This window comes from Mobula hypostoma, chromosome 2 (genome assembly GCF_963921235.1).
Source record: "Mobula hypostoma chromosome 2, sMobHyp1.1, whole genome shotgun sequence".
Lineage (NCBI taxonomy): Eukaryota > Metazoa > Chordata > Chondrichthyes > Myliobatiformes > Myliobatidae > Mobula > Mobula hypostoma.
In genome coordinates this window covers 38,134,471-38,158,424 of record NC_086098.1, presented here as the reverse complement: position 1 = coordinate 38,158,424, position 23,954 = coordinate 38,134,471, and the positions used below count along the sequence as shown (strand labels likewise).

The 23,954-nt window shown below is 38.2% G+C and overlaps 1 protein-coding gene across 2 annotated transcripts in view; it reads left to right on the top strand.

Moving 5' to 3' along the window:
- The window catches only part of ift172 (intraflagellar transport 172), a 210,536-nt gene that overhangs the window by 174,440 nt on the left and 12,142 nt on the right, over nt 1–23,954 (top strand). The window contains exons 38-44 of one of the 2 annotated variants that reach the window (XM_063035641.1): nt 4,263–4,326; nt 5,914–6,000; nt 11,323–11,439; nt 13,885–13,995; nt 15,894–16,013; nt 17,932–18,027; nt 20,552–20,611. In XM_063035641.1, the coding sequence (XP_062891711.1) occupies nt 4,263–4,326; nt 5,914–6,000; nt 11,323–11,439; nt 13,885–13,995; nt 15,894–16,013; nt 17,932–18,027; nt 20,552–20,611 (655 nt within the window). The remainder of the gene's footprint in view (nt 1–4,262; nt 4,327–5,913; nt 6,001–11,322; nt 11,440–13,884; nt 13,996–15,893; nt 16,014–17,931; nt 18,028–20,551; nt 20,612–23,954) is intronic. The other variant, XM_063035645.1, reaches the window with a different exon arrangement.

Sequence of the window (23,954 nt, the reverse complement as noted above, 5' to 3'; positions counted from 1 at the left end):
AAGAAATGGTATCCTTTGAAAGAGAAGGACATCTCGGATTGCTCGGGTGCATGTTGCTCAAGATTCCCAGCATCCTAAGGATCTCTTGTGTTTATGATTTGCAGCCCTGAAGGTCACAGCTCTCCAAGTGCATATTCAAGTACTTTTTCAATGTAATGAGGGTTCCTGCCTGGCAAGTAGTGAGCTCTAAACCCCATGTTGAATGAAAAAGATGTTTCTCATCTCTAATTCTTCTACCAATTACTTTAAATTGATACCTCTGGTTTTGTCATCACTGCTAAAGAAAAAAAATACTCTCTCTAGGCTTCTCATAGTTTATGCACCTCTCCTCAGCCTTCTCTGTTATACTGTGTAATCTTTACCATTTATGAAAATGTTGAAATCCCAGCAACATCTAAGAAACCAACATTTCATCCAATCAAATACACTCTCTCCAGGCAAATCCCATCTTTCCAGAACTGTACTCAGAACTGTGATCCAGCGACTGCTTTATATATTTATATTATAACTGTCTGGCTCTTGTATTCTGTGCATTGAAAAAAATCTTTTATGCCTTTTAGGCAAGTGGTCCAACATCCTGCATCTCTCTCACCCTGTGTTCTGTATTCCAATGTTTATCCCATTCAATATTTCATATTTAATTTGACTTACTCTTTTATACTTAAGGCATCTAAAATGACATAGTGGAAGTTTTATAATATTAAAATCATCAAGGAATTAGAATAAAGAGACTGAAAAATTATTAAGATTTTTGGAGGACATCTGATATACAAGTAAAAGATTGAGATGCTAATCTCATCAAGAGATTCAGTTGTCATGAAATCAAGTATTGCCCCGGTCTTTTTTTCACTTAACTTTGAATGAAAAGTCTTTCTCTAGGAAAGCAAAATTTAGTTCAGATGGTTGAGATTAGAAATAGGAGTGCATCCCCTAGTATTTTAATCCATGGCTGTACCAATTAAAAAAGAATTAAGAATTCGGGGAAGTATGTCTGACATGCCATATGTACCTGCCCTCTTAAACAGCTGCTGTCATACTGATCTCTGCATCCTTGCTGTCTGACTAATTCTCCCACATATTGGACTTAGCTCTTTGTTTCCATAAGTCAGACTTACCTCTTCACTCCTGGTGTTGGACTAGCTGCCGAATGCACAGACTGCCATCTGGACTCCTGCTGCCTTATCATAACTTACACATTATCAGAATGAGCTCCATTCCTGTTTTTGGACTGCATCTTGATATCTGATGTTGATTTTGAAAACTAACTGAACTAATCTTCTCTGATGATATCCGTGAATTGCAAGCATGCATGGGCGTGGCTTTCAAGCTTTGCTTGGGAAGCCTTTGAAATCCAGGTATACATTGTACTGTTTACAAAGTCAACAGTTCTCACTCACACGGGCTTAGAACAGCTTGTGAAAAGCTGCTGGGGTATTGCATTGGTGCTACTTCCTGCACCCATGCTGAACTCGTCGATGTCATCTACTTTGCCTCCAACTTCCACCCGGCCCTCAAATTCACCTGGTCCATTTCTGACACCTCCCTTCCCTTTCTCAATCTCTCTGTCTCTATCTCCGGAGACAGCTTATCCACCGATGTCTATTACAAACCTATGGACTCTCTCAGCTACCTGGACTATACCTCGTCCCACCCTGTTACTTGTAAAAACGCCATTTCTTTCTTTGAATTCCACTGTCTCCACCGCACCTGTTCTCAGGATGAGGCTTTTCATTCTAGAACAAAGGAAATATCCTCCTTTTTCAAAGAGAGGAGCTTCCCTTCCGCCACTATCAATGCTGCCCTCTACCGCATCTCTTCCATTTCACGCACGTCTGCTCTTACCCCATCCTCTGGCCACCCTACCAGGGATAGGATTCCTCTTGTCCTCACCTACCACCCCACCAGCCTCTGCGTCCAGTACATGATTCTTTGAAACCTCCACCACCTCTAACGGGATCCCACCACCAAACACATCTTTCCTTCCGCATCACTTTCTGCTTTCCACAGGAATCGCTCCCTACGCAACTCCCTTGTCATCCCTCCCCACTGAACTCCCTCCTGGCCCATATCCTTGCAAGTGGAACAAGTGCTACACCTGGCCCTACACCTTCTCCCTCACTACCATTCAGGGCCCTAAACAGTCCTTCCAGGTGAGTGACACTTCACCTGTGAGTCTTTTGGGGTCATTTACTGGGTCCAGTGCTCCCAATGTGGCCTCCTGTATATCAGTGAGACCCAACATAGATTGGGAAACTGCTTCTCTGGGCATCTATACTCTGTCCGTCAGAACAAGCGGGATCTCCCAGTAGGCACCCACTTTAATTCCACTTCTCATTCCCATTAAACTATGTCCATCCCTGGCCTCCTCCACTGTCATGATGAGGCCACACTTCGAATGGAGGACTGCACCTCTTTTTCCACTTGGATTGCTTCCAACCTGATGGCATGAACATCGATTTCTCAAACTTCCAGTAATGCCTCCCACCCCCCCTTCCCTTCACCATTTCCCATTCTCTTTTCCTCTCACCCATCCCCTCTTATCTCCTTGCCCACCCATCGCCCCCTCTGGTGCTCCTCCCTCTCTTTTTCTTTCTACTATGGCCTTCTGTCTCTTTCACCAATCAACTTTCCAGCTTTTTACTTCATCCCTCCCCCTCCAAGTTTCACCTGTCACCTGGTGTTTCTCTCTCCCCTCCCCCACCTTTCAATTCTACTCCTCAGCTTTTTTTCTCCAGTTCTGCTGAAGGGTTTTGGCCTGAAATGCCAACTGTACTTTTTTCCATAGATGCTGCCTGGCCTGAGTTCCTCTAGCATTTTGTGTGTGTTGCTGGGGGCATTTCAAGAATGGTGTTTTCCTAGAATTGAAGGCCCAAAAGATGAATGTTGGAGGAAAATGACCTTTATAATGGATCTTAAGGTTTATGAAGCCTGTGTTGTATGTGGAAATGGTGGCTTTTTCCCAGAAATCATACTGTAGGGTCTGAAAGATCAGAATTTTTGCAAAGTGCATCAGGTATGTTTGTATCTTTTCCAATCACTATGTTTTATTGATTTGCAGACCATTACACAGACGTGTAATCAATCTGGGATATTCACGTGGGAGTACATTTGTTTTGATGTTTTTGAGTTCATGAATATATAATCATAATGAAGATGAACAAAAAGCACAGCTGATTATTGTGAATTATATTTTTTCCCGTTTCTTCCCATTGCCTTATATTTCCAAGAATTATTTCAGTGCCAACTATTGCTTATTTTGTTTAGCTCGTAGATTGTGTGTTTAATTTACCTTGTCAAATTTCAAAAGAATGTATAAAATACTATGTTTGTTTCTCTAAATTTGTTACTGTTTCTAGTGTATTGATTTTAAGCATCAGATGCTGTCATGCTAAACATGTTGTAACATGTAACAGGTTCCATGGTGTTTCTTTGTTTTACGGTTGGCTGTGGGAGGAGGAATCACAGTTGTAATCTGTGTACATACTTAGCTGATAAATGTATTTTGAATCATTGAATCTTTGAACATTGAAGCATGTCTAACATAGTAGTCTATACAGAAGTTCCATGCATTTTTGTATCAATACACAGACCTCCATCATTAAATTCAGTTCAAGGGTAAACCTTCTCAAAAAATGATAGATGCTCACTCTGTTACTAATAATTTCCAAGTAAGGAGAACAAATGTAATCAAAATAGCATGATTAAAATCATTACAGAATCTTAAGTCAATCCCGAAGAAGTTTAGTAATTATATTTGGTAGCTCAACTAATTAAAATAACTGTTGTTACATAAATCTTATTGCAAAAATGTTACTGGTTAAGTTGGACAACTACTGGCCCCAAATTGGAATATTATGAGTGCAAGTTTCACCCTAGGTTTTGAACATATGGGCCCAGGTTTTGCAGCCAATCCCCTATGTAACTTAAAATATTCCCAGATAAATGTCTAGAACTTAAGGATTTCGAAACTAATGTGGAAACTAAATGTTTTCGTTTGTTCGATAGTTTTTCAACTGCATTCCCATGTTAATCTCTTTCTGAAAATAGCAACATGGGACTTTGTTCTGGACAATTGTCCCCCTCAACCACATCACCAAACCTGTACTTGTTTCATTTCATTTATGAAGCTGCTGTGTGCAGGTTGATTATTGCATTTCCCTAGAACAAGCAATTATGATGTTCTTTCATTGGCAATGAAGCATAGGAGTTTGATAGGTGCTGGTTAAATGTTTTCATCCAATTTTCTTAATTATTTTCTCCAGATTTGAAGACTATGTAGATCAACGCTATAAAGAACATTTGAAAAATCACGGCAAAGTGGATTCAGTGAGAATTTGATTTTGTACTGAACTAACATGACATTATATGTAACCAGTTGGTCTCAAAATGATATGAAGCAAAAGATAACGTAGTAAAAGATGAACAATATTTTACAGTGCAGGCAACCCAGGTTCAATTCCTGCCGCGGCCTATAAGGAGTTTGTACACCTGTGAATGTGTGGGTTTTCTCCATAGCTTTAGTTTCCTCCCACAGTACAAAGACATACTGGTTAGTAGGTTAATTATTCATTGTAAATTGTCCGGTGATTAGGCTAGGATTAAATTGGGGGATTACTGGGTGGCAGTGTATTTGAATGTGAGCTGTAAAGACTGGTCAGTAAAGTGGCAAATGGAATGCAGTTCAAAGAAGTAAGTGTCAATGCATTCAGTAAGATGCATTCAGTAAGGTGCATCAAGGCAAGGGAGTAGACAATAAATGAGAGGATACTTAAGATGTTGATAACAACTTGAGTACAGTGTACAGTTCAGATCAACAAGGTACCGCAAAGAGTCCATTGCATTGGAGAGGAGAGGTGCAGAGAAAATTTATGGGGACATTACCAGGACAGGGAATTATGGCAATGAGGAAAGACTGAAAAGGCTGGTACTGTCTGCTTTGGACAGGGGAGGCAGAGGGGAGACTTCATTAAGTTATAAAAAAGTTATGAGGGGATGAGACAAACAAGAATATTACCTTTAGCAGAGGACTCAAAAAGCAGGGGCATAGATTTCAAGGAATTGGTAGAAGGATTGAAGGAGAGATGAGCAAAGGTCTTTACAACCACCTGGCATTAGGGGTACAAAAGGGTAATTGAGGTAAAAACCTTTAATACTTGGAAATGTACTTGAGGAGTCATGGAAGGTGAGATTTGGCTAGGTAGTTCTTTTTCAACTAGCACAAAGATGATATGCTAAATGACCTCTGTGCATCAGACTTTTATGTAATCTTATGCAAGATTACAATTTTACTTTGTAATCTCTTTGCTGTGAATCTGATTTTACAAAATTGTTATCCCAAAAAGAAACTGCACCTTCTATGAATAATATTTAACATTACTAAAATGTTATTTTTTAAGAAAATGATCATGCTGTTGCATGACCAGTAGGAAAATCTCCCTGCGGGTTTGTAGCTTTCTGACAAGGTGTGTATCCTGGAAATCTTCATTTGGGTCTCTGCCCATTTTTCACTACACCTAATGAAAATGCTGTGGCAAAGTGCATGGGTAGCAGCAGACAAGAGTCAGGCATTCAGAAGGCATTAAACTTTCAGTGGCTTTCTTGATTATGGTGCACCTGTCAAGGAACCAAATAATTGAACTGCTTTGTCAGATTTAAAATGTGGTCTGCACTGTAAAAGTTACATTGCTGAAGCTATGTTAATTTTAATTCATGAATAGAGCCATAGAGTGAACTAATTTTACTGGTACTTAAAGATGGATGTTCTATGCAAGGTGGTTCTGGGTTTTAAGCCTTTTGTAAATTCCCTTTGAAGAGAGCAATTGGCTTCATAAGTGAGATTAAGTCTGGTAAATTTACAATTGTCTCTTCCAGCTTTGGTAGTACATTCATATAACTCATGCATTTTTTCCCCAGCTGGTTGGAGTGGATGTGATAGCAGCACTTGATATGTATGTTGAACGAGGCCAATGGGAAAAATGCATAGAAACTGCCAATAAGCAGGTGAAGTAGAACTATTTAAATTGGTTATATTTTAATGCTAAAAAGCCATTTTAGCAAGGCTGAGGCCTCAGCTTTCGAGTATTATGGAACAAGTGCCAATATAGGATTTAAACATGCAGGCTTCAAGTATCATGAAAAGTTTTCAGCATTTTCCTGCGTAAATGTCAACAGCTTAAGGATTTTTGTGTGAACATGCAATTTCTGAAGCTGCAGTCTGCTATTTGCCAATGTCTTTCATAGTATTGGCCACAATTTCACATTTATTTAAATTATGTTATTCTTCCATCTTCAAATGGGATGTTTCTGATTGCGTTCAAGATATCCTGAAGTGGGAGGGAGAGGAGCCAGAAGTCGTGGTACATATAAGTACCAATGACATAGGTAGGAAAAGGGGAGAGGCCCTGAAAGGAGAATATAAGGAGGTAGGAAGTGAGTTGAGAAAAAGGACCGCAAAGGTGGTAATCTCGGGATTACTGCCTGTGCCACGCAACAGTGAGAGTAGGAATGCAATGAGGTGGAGGATAAATGTGTGGCTGTGGGATTGAAGCAGGGGGCAGAGATTCAAGTTTTTGGATCATTGGGACCTCTTTTGGCGCCAGTGTGACCTGTACAAAAAGGACAGTTTACACTTGAATCCTAGGGGGACCAATATCCTGGCAGGGAGATTTGCGAAGGCTACTGAGGTGACTTTAAATTAGAATGGTTGGGGGATGGGAATCAAATTGAAGAGACTAGGAGAGAGAAGGTTAGTTCACAAATAGAGAAAGCTAGTAGACAGTGTGTGAGGGAGGATAGGCAGGGGACAGAGATCGGGAGCACTCAGACCGAAGATGTAGGGAAGAAAGAAGAAAAAGATAACAAAGTTGTTTGCTGCATTAAGGGTAAACAGAGAGTAAGAGGTGGAGAGTTTCTTAAATGCATCTATTTTAATGCTAGGAGCATTGTAAGAAAGGTATATGAGCTTAGAGCATGGATTGATACCTGGAAATATGATGTTGTAGCTATTAGTGAAACGTGGTTCCAGGAGGGGTGTGATTGGCCACTAAATATTCCAGGATTTCGTTGCTTCAGGAGTGATAGAATAGGAGGGGCAAGAGGGGGAGGTGTTGCATTGCTTGTCAGAGAAAATATAACGGCAGTGCTCTGGCAGGATAGATTAGTGGACTCGTCTAGGGAGGCTATTTGGGTGGAACTGAGGAATGGGAAAGGTGTAGTGACGCTTTTGGGGGTGTATTATAGACCACCTAATGGGACCGAGATCTGGAGGAGCAAATTTGTAATGAGATAGCCGATATTGATTGTGATTGTGGGAGATTTTAGTTTTCCACACATAGACTGGGAAGCCCATTTTGTAAAAAGGCCGGATGGTTTGGAGTTTGTCAAATGTGTGCAAGATAGTTTTTTGCAGTAATACATAGAGTTACCAACTAGAGAAGGGGCAGTGTTGGATCTCCTGTTAGGGAATGAGATAGCGCAGGTGACGGAGGTATGTGTTGGGGAGCACTTCGGGTGCAGTGATCACAATACCATTAGTTTCAATACAATTATAGAGAAAGATAGGACTGGACCCAAGGTTGAGATTTTTGATTGGAGAAAGGCTGACTTTGAGGAGATGTGAAAGGATTTAGAAGGAGTGGATTGGGACAATTTGTTTTATGGGAAGGATGTAATAGAGAAATGGCGGTCATTTAAAGGTGAAATTTTGAGGGTTCAGGATCTTTATGTTCCTGTTAGGTTGAAAGGAAAGGTTAAAGGTTTGAGAGAGCCATGGTTTTCAAGGAATATTGGAAACTTGGTTCAGAAAAAGAGAGGGATCTACAATAAATATAGGCAGCTTGGAGTTAACGAGGTGCTCGAGGAATATAAAGAATGTAAAAAGAATCTTAAGAAAGAAATTAGAAAAGCTAAAAGAAGATACGAGGCTGCTTTGGCAAGTAAGGTGAAAATAAATCCAAAGGGTTTCTACAGTTATATTAATAGCAAAAGGATGGTGAGGGATAAAATTGGTCCCTTAGAGAATCAGAGTGGACGGCTATGTGCGGAGCCAAAAGAGGTGGGGGAGATTTTGAACATAGAACATAGAACATAGAATAGTACAGCACAGTACAGGCTCTTCGGCCCACAAAGTTGTGCCGACCCTCAAACCCTGCCTCCCATATAAGCCCCCAGCTTAAATTTCTTTTCTTCAGTATTCACGAAGGAGAAGGATATTGAATTGTGTAAGGTAAAGGAAACAAGAAGGGTAGTTATGGAAAGTATGACGATTAAAGAAGAGGAAGTACTGGTGCTTTTAAGGGATATAAAAGCGGATAAGTCTCCGGGTCCAGACAAGATATTCCCTAGGACCTTGAGGGAAGTTAGTGTGGAAATAGCAGGGGCTGTGACAGAAATATTTCAAATGTCATTAGAAACGGGGATGGTGCCAGAGGATTGGCATATTGCTCATGTGGTTCCATTGTTTAAAAAGGGTTCTAAGAGTAAACCTGGCAATTATCGGCCTGTGAGTTTGACGTCAGTGGTGGGTAAATTGATGGAAAGTATTCTTAGAGATGGTATATACAATTATCTGGATAGACAGGGTCTGATTAGGAACAGTCAACATGGATTGGTGCGTGGAAGGTCATGTTTGACAAATCTTATTGAATTTTTTGATGAGGTTACTAGGAAAGTTGACGTGGGTAAAGCAGTGGATGCTGTCTATATGGACTTCAGTAAGGCCTTTGACAAGGTTCCACACGGAAGGTTAGTTAGGAAGGTTCAATCGTTAGGCATTAATATCAAAGTAGTAAAATGGATTCAGCAGTGGCTGGATGGGAGACGCCAGAGAGTAGTGGTGGATAACTGTGTGTCAGATTGGAGGATGGTGTGTAGCGGTGTGCCTCAGGGATCTGTACTGGGTCCAATGTTGTTTGTCATATATATTAATGATCTGGATGATGGGGTGGTAAATTGGATTAGTAATATGCAGGTGATACTAAGATAGGTGGCGTTGTGAATAATGAAGTAGGTTTTCAAAGCATGCAAGGAGATTTAGACCAGTTAGAAGAGTGGGCTGAAAGATGGCAAATGGAGTTTAATGCTGAAAAATGTGAGGTGCTACATTTTGGTAGGACTAATCAAAATAGGACATACATGGTAAATGGTAGGGCATTGAAGAATGCTGTAGAGCAGAGGGATCTAGGAATAATGGTGCATAGTTCCCTGAAGGTGGAATCTGATGTGGATAGGGTGGTGAAGAAAGCTTTTGGTATGCTGGCCTATATTAATCAGAGCATTGAGTATAGGGGTTGGGATGTAATGTTGAAATTGTATAAGGCATTGGTGAGGCCAAATTTGGAGTATTGTGTACAGTTCTGGTCACCAAATTATAGGAAAGATGTCAATAAAATTGCTAGAGTACAGAGGAGATTTACTAAAATGTTACCTGGGTTTCATCTCCTAAGTTACAGAGAAAGGTTGAACAAGTTAGGTTTTTATTCTTTGGAGCGTAGAAGGTTGAGGGGGGACTTGATAGAATTGTTTAAAATTATGAGGGGAATAGATAGAGTTGACGTGGATAGGCTTTTTCCATCGAGACTGGGGGAGGTTCAAACAAGAAGACATGAGTTGAGAGTTAAAGGACAAAAGTTTAGGGGTAACATGAGGGGGAACTTCTTTACTCAGAGAGTGGTAGCTGTGTGGAACGAGCTTCCAGCAGAAGTGGTTGAGGCAGGTTTGATGTTGTCATTTAAAGTTAAATTGGATAGATATATGGACAGGAAAGGAATGGAGGGTTATGGGCTGAGTGCAGGTCGGTGGGACTAGGTGAGAGTAGGAGTTCGGCATGGACTAGAAGGGCCGAGATGGCCTATTTCTGTGCTGTAATTGTTATATGGTTATATGGTTAAATACCTTTGAAGTATTTTAAAATTTATATTCTTAATTTTCTGGGCTGTTTATACAATGCTAAATGTATTAAATAACCTTTAATATGAAGAGATTGTAAGGTAGCTTGCTGCTTAATGTTTCTTGTGAAATTTAATAGTTTTAATTTCTACAATATTCATGTTGGACATTGAATGAAAAATACAGTGCACTATCATGGAAGAGTGTCATTAATTTTTGAGTTTGAAGGTTATTTTAAAATGTAAGCAATGTATAATTTGTATCATCGTAATGCACAATGAAATAATTCTACTTATGACAACCTTTGTGATTTGCCAAGAATTTTACTTGTCTCATGTGTTTTTGAAATAATTTTCTTCCTTTCAGTAAGGTGATAACAGTGCAGTTAGCTGTTAATTGAACTATGAAATACCTGATAAGCTACTCAGTTGAAAGCAAGTAAAGATAGCAACAAATACTATGCACAATGTCAGTATAGGTATCTTTCAATCTGACTCAAGTTTTGGCATGATCTTTTCCACATGAGATCAGTGTACAGGGAGGCTCTTCAATCAATCAGACTGAAGAATCCAACCTGCAGTTTATGTGCTGCAAATTAGAATTATAAAGCAGGCAATATAAATTAGAACTAAATGCTCATCAGGAAGGGAAACAAAGATTGGGAAATGAAATTGGGATTAAGGGAGAGTGTTAGAGGAGATGAAAACAATGAGAAAGAAAACCATTTTATGTACTCCCCAGTAAACTTCTGAGGGAGTAAATCTCTTGTAAAATTAATTGTTCAAGATTAGAGAAGTGATTAAGCAGTAACCATTAGTTACTAGTTCAGTAAAAAAGAACTTACTGCTAAATGTACCTGCCATAATATTTCAGCCAATTTAATTGTAGAACTAGAGGGAGAATCAATAGCTTCTCGACGGGTTGTAGTATTAGCAAGGGTTGTTAAAGTGTGCCTTGTGGAATCAGACCAAGCTTTCTGATTGTGCAGAATTAACGATGTACATGCACAGCCCAGAAGCCTGTTAGATCCTATCTGTTGTAATACTGAATGCAAATAGGATCACTGTTTTTCTATTTTAAACTTGAGCCAACTTTAAATACTTTTATTAAGTTTGAATGTGATAAACTTGAAAATTATAATAACAGTTTAAAGTTGCTTCTCAGGAAACCACTGTTTGTACTTGCATTAGAGCAAAGTGGGGATGAGTGATTAGAGTGGCAGATATTCAAGATATGAATACTGAGCTGGAACATTTGCATCATGACTTGTTTCTATGATATAAATTCTTGCAATTCTTTACATAATCAGAAGCCAAAGAGTGAAATCCAGCAAATATATATTGAATATACAAATAACTTGGGTCTAGTTTTTGCTTATTGTGTTTTCAGCATTGATAATATATTCTAAAACTTGTATAATTGAACTGTGTGTTTCAGAACTATAAAATTCTTCACAAGTATGTAGCTTTGTATGTTACGCATCTTATCAAAGAAGGTCTTTCGGAAAAGGCATTAAGTCTATACGTTCAACATGGTGTTCCTGCTAATACACAGGTAAGTGAAATTCACAAGTCAATCTCCCTAGTAGTTCTTATATGTTTTAGTGAAGTATCAGTTCTTGGAGAATGATGTATGGTGTTAGATGGCTTTCCAGGTTGAACTAAGACATATTTAGGTACTTGAGATACCACATAAACAGTTTAAGGTCATACTTTCAAACCTGCTCTTCTCCATTGATGCTGCCTGGCCTCAGCGTTCCTCCAGCATTTTGTTTGTATTACTTTGATTTCCAGCATCTGTAGATTTCTTTTGTGAGTGCCTTTTATGCTCACTATGACCATCAAACTATGGAGGTACCTTCATACCACAGCCCCTTGCAACCTTGTGATTTCAGTTCTGTGGCCAATGTGAGCATCCTTCAGGAGGGTGAACCTATGGGGGTACCTGGTCGAGTACTAAAGCAGGCTTCAGTTATACTGGTGCTGGGAAGGATGTGGTAATCTGCCTCAATGATCATCTTCCAGTAGCACTCGCATCCACTGTGATGAAGTGCTTTGAGAGGTTGGTGATGAAATATATCAACTGAGGAGCAACTTGGATCTGCTCCAATTTGCCTACCATTACAGCAGGTCAACAGAGGATGCCATTGCATTGGCTCTTCACTCAACCCTGGAGTATCTGGACAGTGAAGATGCATACATGAGGATCTTCTTCGTTGACTACAGTTCATTCATTACTATCATCCCTTCAAAACTAATTAATAAGCTCCAAGCCCCAGGTCTCTATACCTCCTTGTGCAACTGGATCCTTGATTTCCTTATTTGCAGACCCCTGTCAGTTCGGATTGGCAACAAAATCTCCTCCATAATCACTCAATACAGAAGCATCACAAAGCTGTGTGCTTAGCCCCCTGCTATACTTGCTTTATACTTCCGACTGAGAGGCTAAGCACAGCTCAAATGCCATATTTAAGTTTGCTGACGACACCACTGTCATTGGCCGAATCAAAGATGGTAATGAATCAGCATATAGGAGGGAGATTGAAAATCTGGCTGAGTGGTGCCACAGCAACAACCTCTCACTCAATGTCAGCAAGACCAAGGTGCTCATTGTTGATTACAGGAGGAAGAAACCAGAGGTCCATGAGCCACTCCTCAATGGGAGATCAGGGGTGGTGAGAGGTCAGCAACTTCAAATTACTTGGTAATCATTTTAGATGATCTGGTCCGGGCCCAGCACGTAAGAAAGCATGGCTATATCTCTAATTTCTTAGAAGTTTGCAAAGATTCAGCATGTCATGTAAAACTTTGACAAACCTCTATAGATGTGTGGTGGAGAGTATATTGACTGGTTGCATCATGGCCTGGTATGCAAACACCAATGCCCTTGGATGGTAAAGCCTACAAAAAGTAGTGGCTATGGCCCAGTCCATCATGGGTGAAGTCCTCCCCACCAATGGCACAAATTTACGTAGAGCACGGTTGCAGGAAAGCAGCATCTATCATCAGGGACCTTCACCATCCAGGTCATGCTTTCTTATCACTGCTACCATAGGGAAGGAGGTACAGGAACCTCAAGATCCACACCACAAGGTTCAGGAACTGTTATTATCTCTCAGTTATCAAGCTATTGAAGGAGAGGGGATAACCTTATTCAACTTCAGTCACCCAACACTGAACTGTTCCCACAACCTATGGACTTACTTTCGAGGACTCTTCTTGTCATGTTCTCGATATTTATTGTTTATTTTTTTTTTGATTTTTCTAGTTTCTTTGTATTTACCCTGAATGCCCGCAAGAAAATGAATTTCAGGATTGTACAGTATATGGTGATATATGTATACTTCGATAATAAATTTACTTTGAACTTTAACCTTTTGAACTCTTTGACCTCTGTCAGACATTTTAATTTCTAACCTATTCTGATGTGGATATGGTCCAATGTAATGTCGAGGCCTGCTGGTTAAAACATCTAACATGGATTTACAGTTGGCAAAATCAGACAAGCAGCAGTTACTACTTCTGGAGAATTTGGTGGGCATGACTGATTTGGCATCTGCAGAATAGTTAGAATTTGTTATTTCCCTAGGCTCCTTTCATTAAACACCACCCGCTCCTAGTCTCCTAATCTATCAGCTGCCAGTTATTCTCCTTTCACAGAATTGCCAAAACATTGACATAATCAGCCCTAACGAAAGGACTTCCAAGGTCTCTGGAATTTGCCAACGAAAGGAAATCGCCCTATCTGAGGGAGTCTTGGCTGTTAATGTGTAGATGCTGATGTAAATGTGCTGGGCTGCAGTCAAAAGCCTTATGCTGGCAGAGTTAGGATTTACCTGTTGTATTTTTTTTTATTATTGAGAGCATGTGCTTCATGCAACAGATGAAAGTAGCCTTTCCTATTCCTGTCCATTCTTTGGGAAATGGGACTGTCACTAAAAAGGGAACATTTTTGTGTATTCTTTTTTTTTCAGGATCACTTTATTTTATTCTCTTTCAGAATTTCAACATATACAAACGGATTTTCATGGATGTAATTAACATGCCAGATATAAATAGTGCTGATGGCTATAGGACATGGGCTGATCTTCGCAATGTACTCTTCAATCTGGTAGGTATGGCATAAATCGAAACTTTTATGTGACGAGAAACCTCAGGCAAATAGAGATTATGACAATTATCTGAAAGTGAAAGAGTATTGACTCATTGTTTTGTATTCCCCTAAAATGGCGAAAGAAGTCCAAATGGATGCAGTTTTGATTTTGGTCGATAAATTCTATGAAGAGGTTTTGGATGGAAAGAATTTAAATGGCTTCAAATCAGTACTCTCTGCTCTGAGTCTTGGCGTGCAATTAATCTTCATTCTTACTTGGTCAGACAATCTTGTTATATTGGTTACAAGGATTCTCCACGGTGATGTGAGGATGATACCTTCTAGATTAGTCACTCCAAAGAAAAAAATTCATATTTTCTTGACTTGTTAACTTGTTATTGCGAAAAGAAATGTTGGTTTCTGTACATTTGCATTACCTGCATTTTGATTTGCCTTTATTTGAGGCAAGATAATAGTTTCCTCACATATTACAGTAATTCTGGACTATTTCAGAACATAATCTGAATCATGAAGTACTGCTTTAGTACTAAGCACAGCGTTGATCTGAAGAAATTATAGATGTTTTCAGAAAGATTAGCTTTACTGCATGAATAGAAATTATTTTGAGGATTTTTTTGCTTGTGGTAGAATGGAGCGTTTGCTTACTACAAATAATATTTGTAAAGTAACTTAGAATTTCCTCTTAATACCATAAATGTGTATGCTAACAATAGTGCACACGTCTTCAAATTTTCTACGGAAGAATAGGAAAATATAATTTAGTAGAAAGAAAATTAAGATTTTATGTGTCTCACATTGGTAGTCTTTTCCTATCTATACCAATTGATGTTCGACATTAATGTTTTTTATCAGTTTTTAAAATTATTGGCCAAGTATACTATTCTTTATATTTGTAGCATGGCACTCTGCAGTTTACTTCCAGGTTAAATTATCCAATTTTTTTTCCTCACGAGTTTCAAAGCTGATTTCTGATTTCCGTTTTTTTTTTCATTTGCAACTATAGTATTTTAAGTTTCCAAACCATAATCTTAAACATAAAAAACCTTAAAATGATTTGTTTCTCATTAATGTGATCAGAATAATCTATTAAATTATCTTTTATGCTTTTTAATGTATTTGAAACAGCTTTTAGCAGAAAATCTGAGCTCTGTTCTAAGAACACAATTTTAGACTTTTTACGTTGTGAACTAAATTTTGATCAAGTCATTTATGAATGAGTAGCATAATTATATTCTTAAATTATATCAGTCATCTACTTTTAGAGGATATTCTTCTTTAATTTCCAGAAGTTTTGACACCAAAGCTTTTTAAAATTAATTGGAAAGAAATTGTGAAGATCAAAATTCTAAAATGTTGTTGGAATAAAATGCCAAATTAGGAGAAACTAAGTTTCTAGAAGGGAAAAATACTAATATTTAAACTGAACTGCATACAGAAGTTAAAATAGGGACTAGGATTAGCAAGAGAGAAAGAGAGATTTTGGTTAGGGTTATTTGTAAAGAAAGGAAAAGAAATTATATTTTCTGGTGAAGTTTCTTTAGTTTCCAAAATTGTTGGACTTTGCGGCTAGTCGGTTGTGATTTTTAATGGTTAGCAAAATTCTGCCACAAGCAAAATTTTTATCTGACTGCTAGGATTGGAAAGAATTCTTTATTTTGAGACTACATCCTATATTTTCAATTTGAAATTTTTGCGATATGTTTTCACTTGAGGTCTCAGAGTCCAATGTAGATATAAATGGGGGTTCAATATACTTCTGTAAGGTATTTCATTATTACAACAATCTGAGATGTCAATTTACATCTTTTAAGAATTGGAAAAGATAATACCAATTGTGATTAATTTGTATCTCTACAATACAATTTAGTTTTTAGATTTTTTTTGTAATTTTCCAGTGTGAAAACCTGGTTAAATCTTCAGAGGCTAATTCTTCTGCTCATGAAGAATTTGAGCAAATGCTACTGATTGCACACTATTATGCCACTCGTGCGGCATCACTGGGAGTCAATCAACTGGTAAGTTTGGATAACCATCCCAAAGTGACCTATCAAAGGTTCATGTGTCAAAGATTCCAACATATTTTGGACGCAAACAACAGGAATTCTGCAGATGCTGGAAATTCAAGCAACACACATCAAAGTTACTGGTGAACGCAGCAGGCACCTCTTCCTACAGATGCTGCCTGGCCTACTGCGTTCACCAGCAACTTTGATGTGTGTTGCTAACATATTTTGGATATGTTTATGTAAAGATGTGTTTTCATTAATTCATCAGTTATTTACAAACTTCATGTATTAGGTAATACTGTCTTATCATAGTCATCGAATTATACAGCCCTAAAACATGCCTTTGGATTGAATGGTGCATCCCAACCCAAAATTTCTATCTAACTAACTGTTATTCCTGGCTTATCAGACAGAAAAGAATAAATCATAGTTGACACTATATTCTCAGAAAATTTCTCAACATATGTCAGTGATAATAAACCTGATACAGATTCCTTCCTGGGTAATAATAATCAATTTTTTTTTATGATTGCCTAACTAGAACTGTACTTCATAAAGTGTTTGAATCAAACCTTACATCGGAATGTTATAACCTGTCATCAGCAGAGAAGCATTTTCTGCCCTTTTTCAATACTTCCATTAGGACTTTCTAAGGTGTTCTTAGGGCAAAGATTTACTTTTTACTTTAAAAGTCGGTAAGTTTGAAAATCAATTTGGATACAGCAGTTCAAAGAATAGATAGGTTTATTGAGCTTCAATGCCCTTTAGTTAAGGATACTTGCTAGCCTTGGGTGCCTGACCTGTCTCTGACTCCAAGTGCCTTATTGCTGTTGATATACAGCTATTCCCTAAGATAGCCTCACAATTTTTATAGTTTAAGGAGAAAAGAAGGTGGGCAATTAATCCTGACCCTGAGATTCAGGTCCATATCCCATGAAAACAAAATAACATAGTAACGTGTTTGTGTTGAGGTTTGGTTTTTTCAAGTGAATGGAGCAGAATTTCATAAGCAGAGTTAAATGTTTTGATGTATTTAGCATATGTAATGGGTTAGGTTTCTACACAAGACACAGCATTCTTCCACATTATCTAAAACAAAGTGACATCTTGGAAAAACTGATAAAATAAAAGGGAAAAAATCCCAGGAGGAAGAACATTTGGACAATTCCTCTCCAACTGTTACTCTGATCAAAATTTCTTTCATACCCGATAAGTCCATGCAATACCTGCCCTTTTGCAGGGAATTTCTTGGACTCTCAATGGTATTCATTTCTTACAGTGTGAGCATCAATTACAAGGCCAGCATAAGTAATATTCCAGTGTTCTATGTATATATTCTTTAGCATTATAGTTTCTGTAATTTTTTTCAGTTAACCTTTTGTATATAGGCTAATAGTTCTTAACTACTTGGACAGATTATTAATACCAATAAATGATGTATTGTAGGTATGGTGTTCATAAGTCAATCAAGTATCCAATTAGCATTCTGGTATAATTGTCTTTTCATTAATGTAATTCAGCAGATTCAATGTTCTTCATGATAAACTTGAAACAGAAAATTGAAGTGTTTTCAGGAATAAAATGCATATAATTTTGTGTACAAAGTTAACTCACTAATATTGAGCTGGTGTCTTGTTTGGAGTAACAGAACTTATTAAAATGGTTTAACCTATTGCACATTTAAACTTAGCTGGCCGGCGGTGTAGTGGCATCCATAGCAGATTTCGAGGCAAGAGGTTCCAGATTCGAATCCTGCCGGCTCCTTTCATGCTTTCCATCCGTGATGGGTTGAGCATCAAGGCAACTTAGCCTCGTAAAAAAAACAAGGAAATGCTAAAGAAATGGCAAGGTTGCCACCCAATGTGCCACAAGGCACGGAGAGGTTTAAAAAACATTTACTAAATCACTAAATGATTCTTGATTTCAGGACATGATTGCAGCAAAATTATCCATCTCTTTGCTTCGGCATACAGACATCATTCCTGCTGACAAAGCGTTTTATGAGGCTGGCATAGCAGCAAAGGTATTAATTCCCTCTTTTGTGTTTTTATATTAGAAGGGATACTGCTAAGTTTGCTTCAAATAAACTTTGCTAGCAGGGATTTTGAAAAACAATGCTAGAAAATTGTAGATACATCATTGTATAAAATGTTTATTTTGGAGAAAGACATTGAGACATTGTCTTGAAGCAAAGCAAATTCCCTTAATTTTTAAGAAAAGAATGTAATGGTAATTGATGATTAAATTTAATCAGGATCTACATATTAAGAAATGGAGATTGATTTTAAAAGAAAGGTAAATTCAGACTGGGTTTGAAAACCTTTAGCCAAATATTTGTGCCTCCCATACATACATACATACATACATACATACATAACTATCTCAGATATATGTTTTAATTGTAAAGCACCCTGGAATATCCTGAGAACTTGAGAAAGCATTTCAAAGTTTGAAATTAAGTGAATTTATTATCAAAGTACATGTATGTCACCATATACTACCTAGAGATGCATTTTTTGCAGGCATTCACAATAGAATATTCACATTATCATTTATAAGAAACATAACCAAGACTAATCAGTTTAAATGCTATGATTTGGTTGAATTTGCATGATTTTAATATATTTAGAAATTCATTTGTATTTCAAACTAAACATTTGTAATACATTCTCAACACAGCTGTCTTGAATTAAGAATGAACAGTCTGTAATTACCTTTCAAATAGACATATTAGGTGCTAGAAACAATTTTGTATTGGTAAGATGAAAGGAGAACTGACATAACATTTGATCGAAGGAAAAGGAACAATTTTAGATTAAGATTACAGCTTGATTCTCAGTCATCAAAAGGTGCTTCATATTCAATAGATGGAAGCCTTCTTTATTTATACACAGAGTGTGAATGTGGTTAGTTTGCCGTTGTTTAAAAGCTCATCCCTTTTTGGCCTTGAGCAAGTGATGCAGAACTCCCTCCTTGAATTGCTACAGTGGAGTGACCAAGTTATTCTTGCTCTGCATTTAAATAAGAGGTTGCAGTGTTTGGTTGAATAATGATGATGGAAGATGAATTATTTCCAGGTCAGGTTGGTAGGTGACTTGGCTGCATCCAATGTCTTTGTCCTACACACGTGTGACATTGATAGTTTAGAAGAGTTGTACAAAATACCATTGCATGAAATACAACTCCATCAGTATATTAAAAAGAAAAGATGAGAAATTGGGCTTGATAGTGTTGGTATTTGGGTGCCATATCCAAATGGATTTTTGGAATAGTTGCCAAGGAGTGAAAGCTTATATTGTAAACCATGTTGAATGCTACTTTTGTAAAGGGCCAGTTAATATTACTGGAGGCTTGAAGCCAAGGCAGATCATAATATCAGTTAGAGTACAGCACTGCTTCGATGCCAACACTGAGTTCAGGGATCTAGCTTAAGCTTTTTCATAACATTGCACGGCTGAACATGCATTAATAGCACTAAGGACCATCCCCACTATCTCTGTAATTCTTTTTGCAGAGGGTATTGATTATTTAGTGAATTTCTGCTTCATTTGTTTTAAGTCATCACTACGATTCTTCACAAGTTGCAAAAATCTACAGGAATAGTATGATAAGTAGTCAGTGGTGTTTTGACAATGTCTAGGCCAATGCTCCTGGATATGGATGCACAAATAGGCCTTCCTTTTGGAACTATCCATAACAGGAGAAATGAGACAAGCTGCTAGAAAGTCTTATTCTGTGACTGACACCTAATAATGAGAGGACCTCCACTACAGGCATGGTGCCTAATGGCATGCAGCGTAGGCCTGGCAGCTACTTAGGTAGATTTCCTTTTATGTGTGGATAGCTTGCATACTTTCACCGCACCCTTGAACCCTGCTGCATTGTGACTGAGTAGGAGGCAGGACTATGCTGAAAACACTGTGCCCCCTTTCAGGTGAGTATTTAAATAACTCTCTTTCGGGTCCTCTACTCCCTGAAGAAACTCAGCCTAAACTTTCAACCCTCCCTTCACCTGACACTTTGATCTACCTAACTGTTGACATAACCCATCCCCTCATCCTCAACACCCCATCCCATCCAACCATCACAATAGCAGAGGCAACAGAGTTTTTAGTTCTTGTATGTTGCTGATTTTTCCCAGTAAGTCTTCCTCAAACTATACAAGCCAACTGCTTATCACATTTTGATTGGTGCCATTAGACTTCTGTTGCAAAGGTGGATATTTTACTGATTCAGGTTGGAACTTCAGTTAGGCTTTATCTGTACCTTATATTTCTGTTCTGCTAATGGAAATCAGTACTTGCTTTTTTTCCCCTTGAAATTCATAGCAATATACAGTAACTGATAATAGCACAAAACTCACTGATACAGAAAATTATTGTGAATTTAAAGGCAACCTGTCTGTGGGGAAGAGATTGTAAAAACTGAGCATCTGATGAAATAATAAAGCTCCCTTTTGAAGCTTTCTAATAATATCTGGATGTTATTATTCATGTGGTTTTGGTTATTTAGTAGTTAAGCTTTTGTAAAAAATCTTACTTTTGCAGGCAGTTGAATGGGAGAACATGGCTTTCATTTTCCTGAATCGTTTCCTGGATCTCAGTGATGTAAGTGCTTTAGTATCTTAATTTCAGATTTTTTTCAAGGAAAAACATTTTTTGTAACTCAGCATAGTTAAGAAAAATTTTGAATTAGAGCATTATTTTCAGAAACTTAATATTTGAATTCCAAACACTATTGACTGTTGGTGAACTCTGTTCAGCCAGTTCAATAGATCTGAGAAAGACTTCCTTCCATGAGTGATCCAGTAATTACATGATTAAAAGCCAACTAAACTTGAAGAGTGTAATGTAGAAAAACTAGATATCTTGGTCAAGTGGGTAAAATAATGAGGAGATTTCAACTCAGTGAAATGTTTTAAGTGGACCTGACTTGGTCAAGTTTGAGCACTGAATGATGCATTGCATGATTAAGGTTGGGGGTGGGGGTGGGTGATGATTAAACTATTTCCCCAATTGTTGTGAATGGTAGAGTTCCAAAACCAATGCCATCAAATCAAGTCCTGACGAAGGGTCTTGGCCTGAAACGTCGACTGCGCCTCTTCCTATAGATACTGCTTGGCCTGCTGTGTTCACCAGCAACTTTGATGTACGTTGCCATCAAATCATAATGGCCAGTGCCACACTAAGTTATAAAACCCTGGTCTTTACAGAAGTCACAATGTTAAAAGTGATTAGATATTTTAATTAATGAATACGCTAAATAAACAATTTATTTTGTGCAATCTGGTTAATCTGTTCTTTGCTACTTGCATATGTAAAGTGAATTACACTACTAATCATATATCTTTTTGCATTTGCTGCTTTCTCAATTCTCTTCCTCTTTTGAAGCACTGCCTATCATAAACACAAGAAAACCCGCAGATGCTGGAAATCCAAAGAAACACACACTAAGTCCGGGAGGAACTCAGCAGGCCAGGCAGCATCTATAGAAATTAATAAACAGTTGACATTTTGGGCCGAGACCCTTCTTCAGTCCTGCTGATTTCCTCCAGTATTTTGTGTGTGTTGCACAGCCTATCATCTCTGTACCACATGATAATACTGTTAAGAATGATCAGTTCTCTAATATAATGGACCTGTCTGCTGTTTACAATATGCTTTTGCTTCTAGGAAGCATGAAACCAAGGAAGTTTTTGTTTTGTATTCAGACAAGCAGACTGAATGCATCAGGTTGTCACAATTCATCTTGATCACTGCACTGTTGAATGAAAATATATTTAAGATTGGATCTTAAAGTAATTCTGGAACAAGGAGGACATTGCAGTGTATTTCACAGTACTGCTGCCGCAAAACCACTCATCTCACGACATGTCAGTGATGATAAACATGATTCTGATCTGTGATTTTTCTGGTCACCATTCTTTTATCTCATCTGCTTTTTGAGTTTATTTTTTAAATAAGCACTGTCAGGTTATGTTTAGGCTGAATGAGTCAAAGAAATGTTCAAAAAATTGCTTTGCTAATGCATTGATTTTATCTGGCTTTTTCCTTAAAGATTTATCACAAATAATGTACACAAAGTTTACTGGAGAATTTAATTGGGTAATGGTAAAATATACAAATGCAAAATCTTAAAAAGCAAACTGAAAATACAGAAAGCAATTAGAAGAGGGGAAGCAGATTTAAAATTTCAAGGTTGCAGAGAAAGTGGGAAAGTCCTTCATAGGGCAGAGACCAGGAGAGATTGAATGGTGGTGGTGTCAGAGATGGTAAGAGTAATCCAGAACATGTACAAATTTGGTGGAGATAAATGAGATCTGACTTACCTGAAGAGAAGCAAGGGCAAAATGATACTAAATGGTGGAAATGTTAGTGGCAAAACATGAGTGATTGATTATCTGATAGTGTTGAGTTAAGTCATGAAACATGAACTATGGTAAACGATCACCACAAACGATGCGGGTGAAGGTGAAGCTGAGGCAAGGGTTGAAGTGTGCAGGTGCAAAGTCGATGTGAAATCGGGGCAAGCAGAGCAGAGGAGAGGCAGATTCGAGGCCCGTCCATCTAAACTGAGATCGAGGTTTGATCGATCCATGCACCAGCCAATTTGGAAAGATTGGATAAGGGCTGAAACGTAGCTTTCTAATATCAAGCAGTAGTAAATCAAGGTAACTGGACTTGCTGGTTGTCTAGAAGATGATTTGCCACTCATCTGAGAGGCTTCTTCAGTTCTGATCCATGGTGGGTAGTTTTCTGGCTTATAAACTCTGTCAGTTGTTTAAAGGTATAGCAATCACATGAGGCTCATTCAGAGTCAGAGGTAATGAGAGAGTCATTAGTCTCATCTTTGCATGAATTGGAGGTGTGAACTGTTGTGGAGATGTTGGGGTAGAGATGTTAGGATTGCATTGTAAGTAGCTGATAGGTGGTGTTGTACCCACCCTGTTCCGGGATGGGTTTTCCAGTTTGACAAATGTGGCTTCTTTAACCCCTCTTTCAAACCACTGTCCAAAATGTGCACATTGTTATCAGTAAAGGACTGTCCCTTGTCCTTTAGGTGCAGATATACAGCCATGTCTTGACCTGTGGTGTTAGCCCTCCTATGTTGGGTCATCCATTTGTGAAATGCTTCTTTTGTCTCGTTGATATATAGATCTGTGCAGTTCTCATTGCATTGGATAGCATCTACAATATTGCTCCGTTTATGTTTGGGTGTAGGATCCTTGGTGTGGATGAGTTTCTGTCTGAGTGTGTTTGTAGGTTTGAAAAACACAGGGATTTTAGTGTTTGTTGAAAATCCTTCTGAGGTTCTCTGAAACTCCAGCTACATAAAGGATGACTATGTTTTTCGTCTGCTTTGCTCCTTACCTCTGTCTGTTAGGTTGATATGTCTGCTGGTTTCTGTTGCTGTTTTGATGAAGACATAGTCAGGACAGCCGCAAGCTTTCAAGGCTTCTCCCAGTACTTGCTCTCCTTGTTTTTAACTGTAATGTTGGTGGGCATATTCTCAGCATGGTGATGTAGTGCTCTGATATGAAGTCAAACTGTGGGGGTTGGTGTACTGTAAACTTCAATATCTAGATGTCTATTTTCTTTGATAAGTACTGCAGAGTCTAAAAAAGCCAGTCTATTGTTGTCAACATCTTCTTGTGTAAGTTTGATGTTACTATCCACTGAGTTGATGTGCTCTGTGAAGGTTGCACCTCATGGATTTTGGTCTTGACCCAGGTGTCATAGACATGGCTTTCTAATGATATTTGCTTACTTTTATTGCTTGCAGGATTTGTTTACCTTTTCTCTCTTCACATTGAGTGTTTGACCGGTATTTTTTATGGGTTCTTTTGGTTCTTAGTTTTGTGGCTGCCTGGAAGGAAACAAATCTCAAGGTTGTACAATGTACACATACTTTGTTAATAAATGTACTTTCAACTTTGAAATTTGGCTGTAT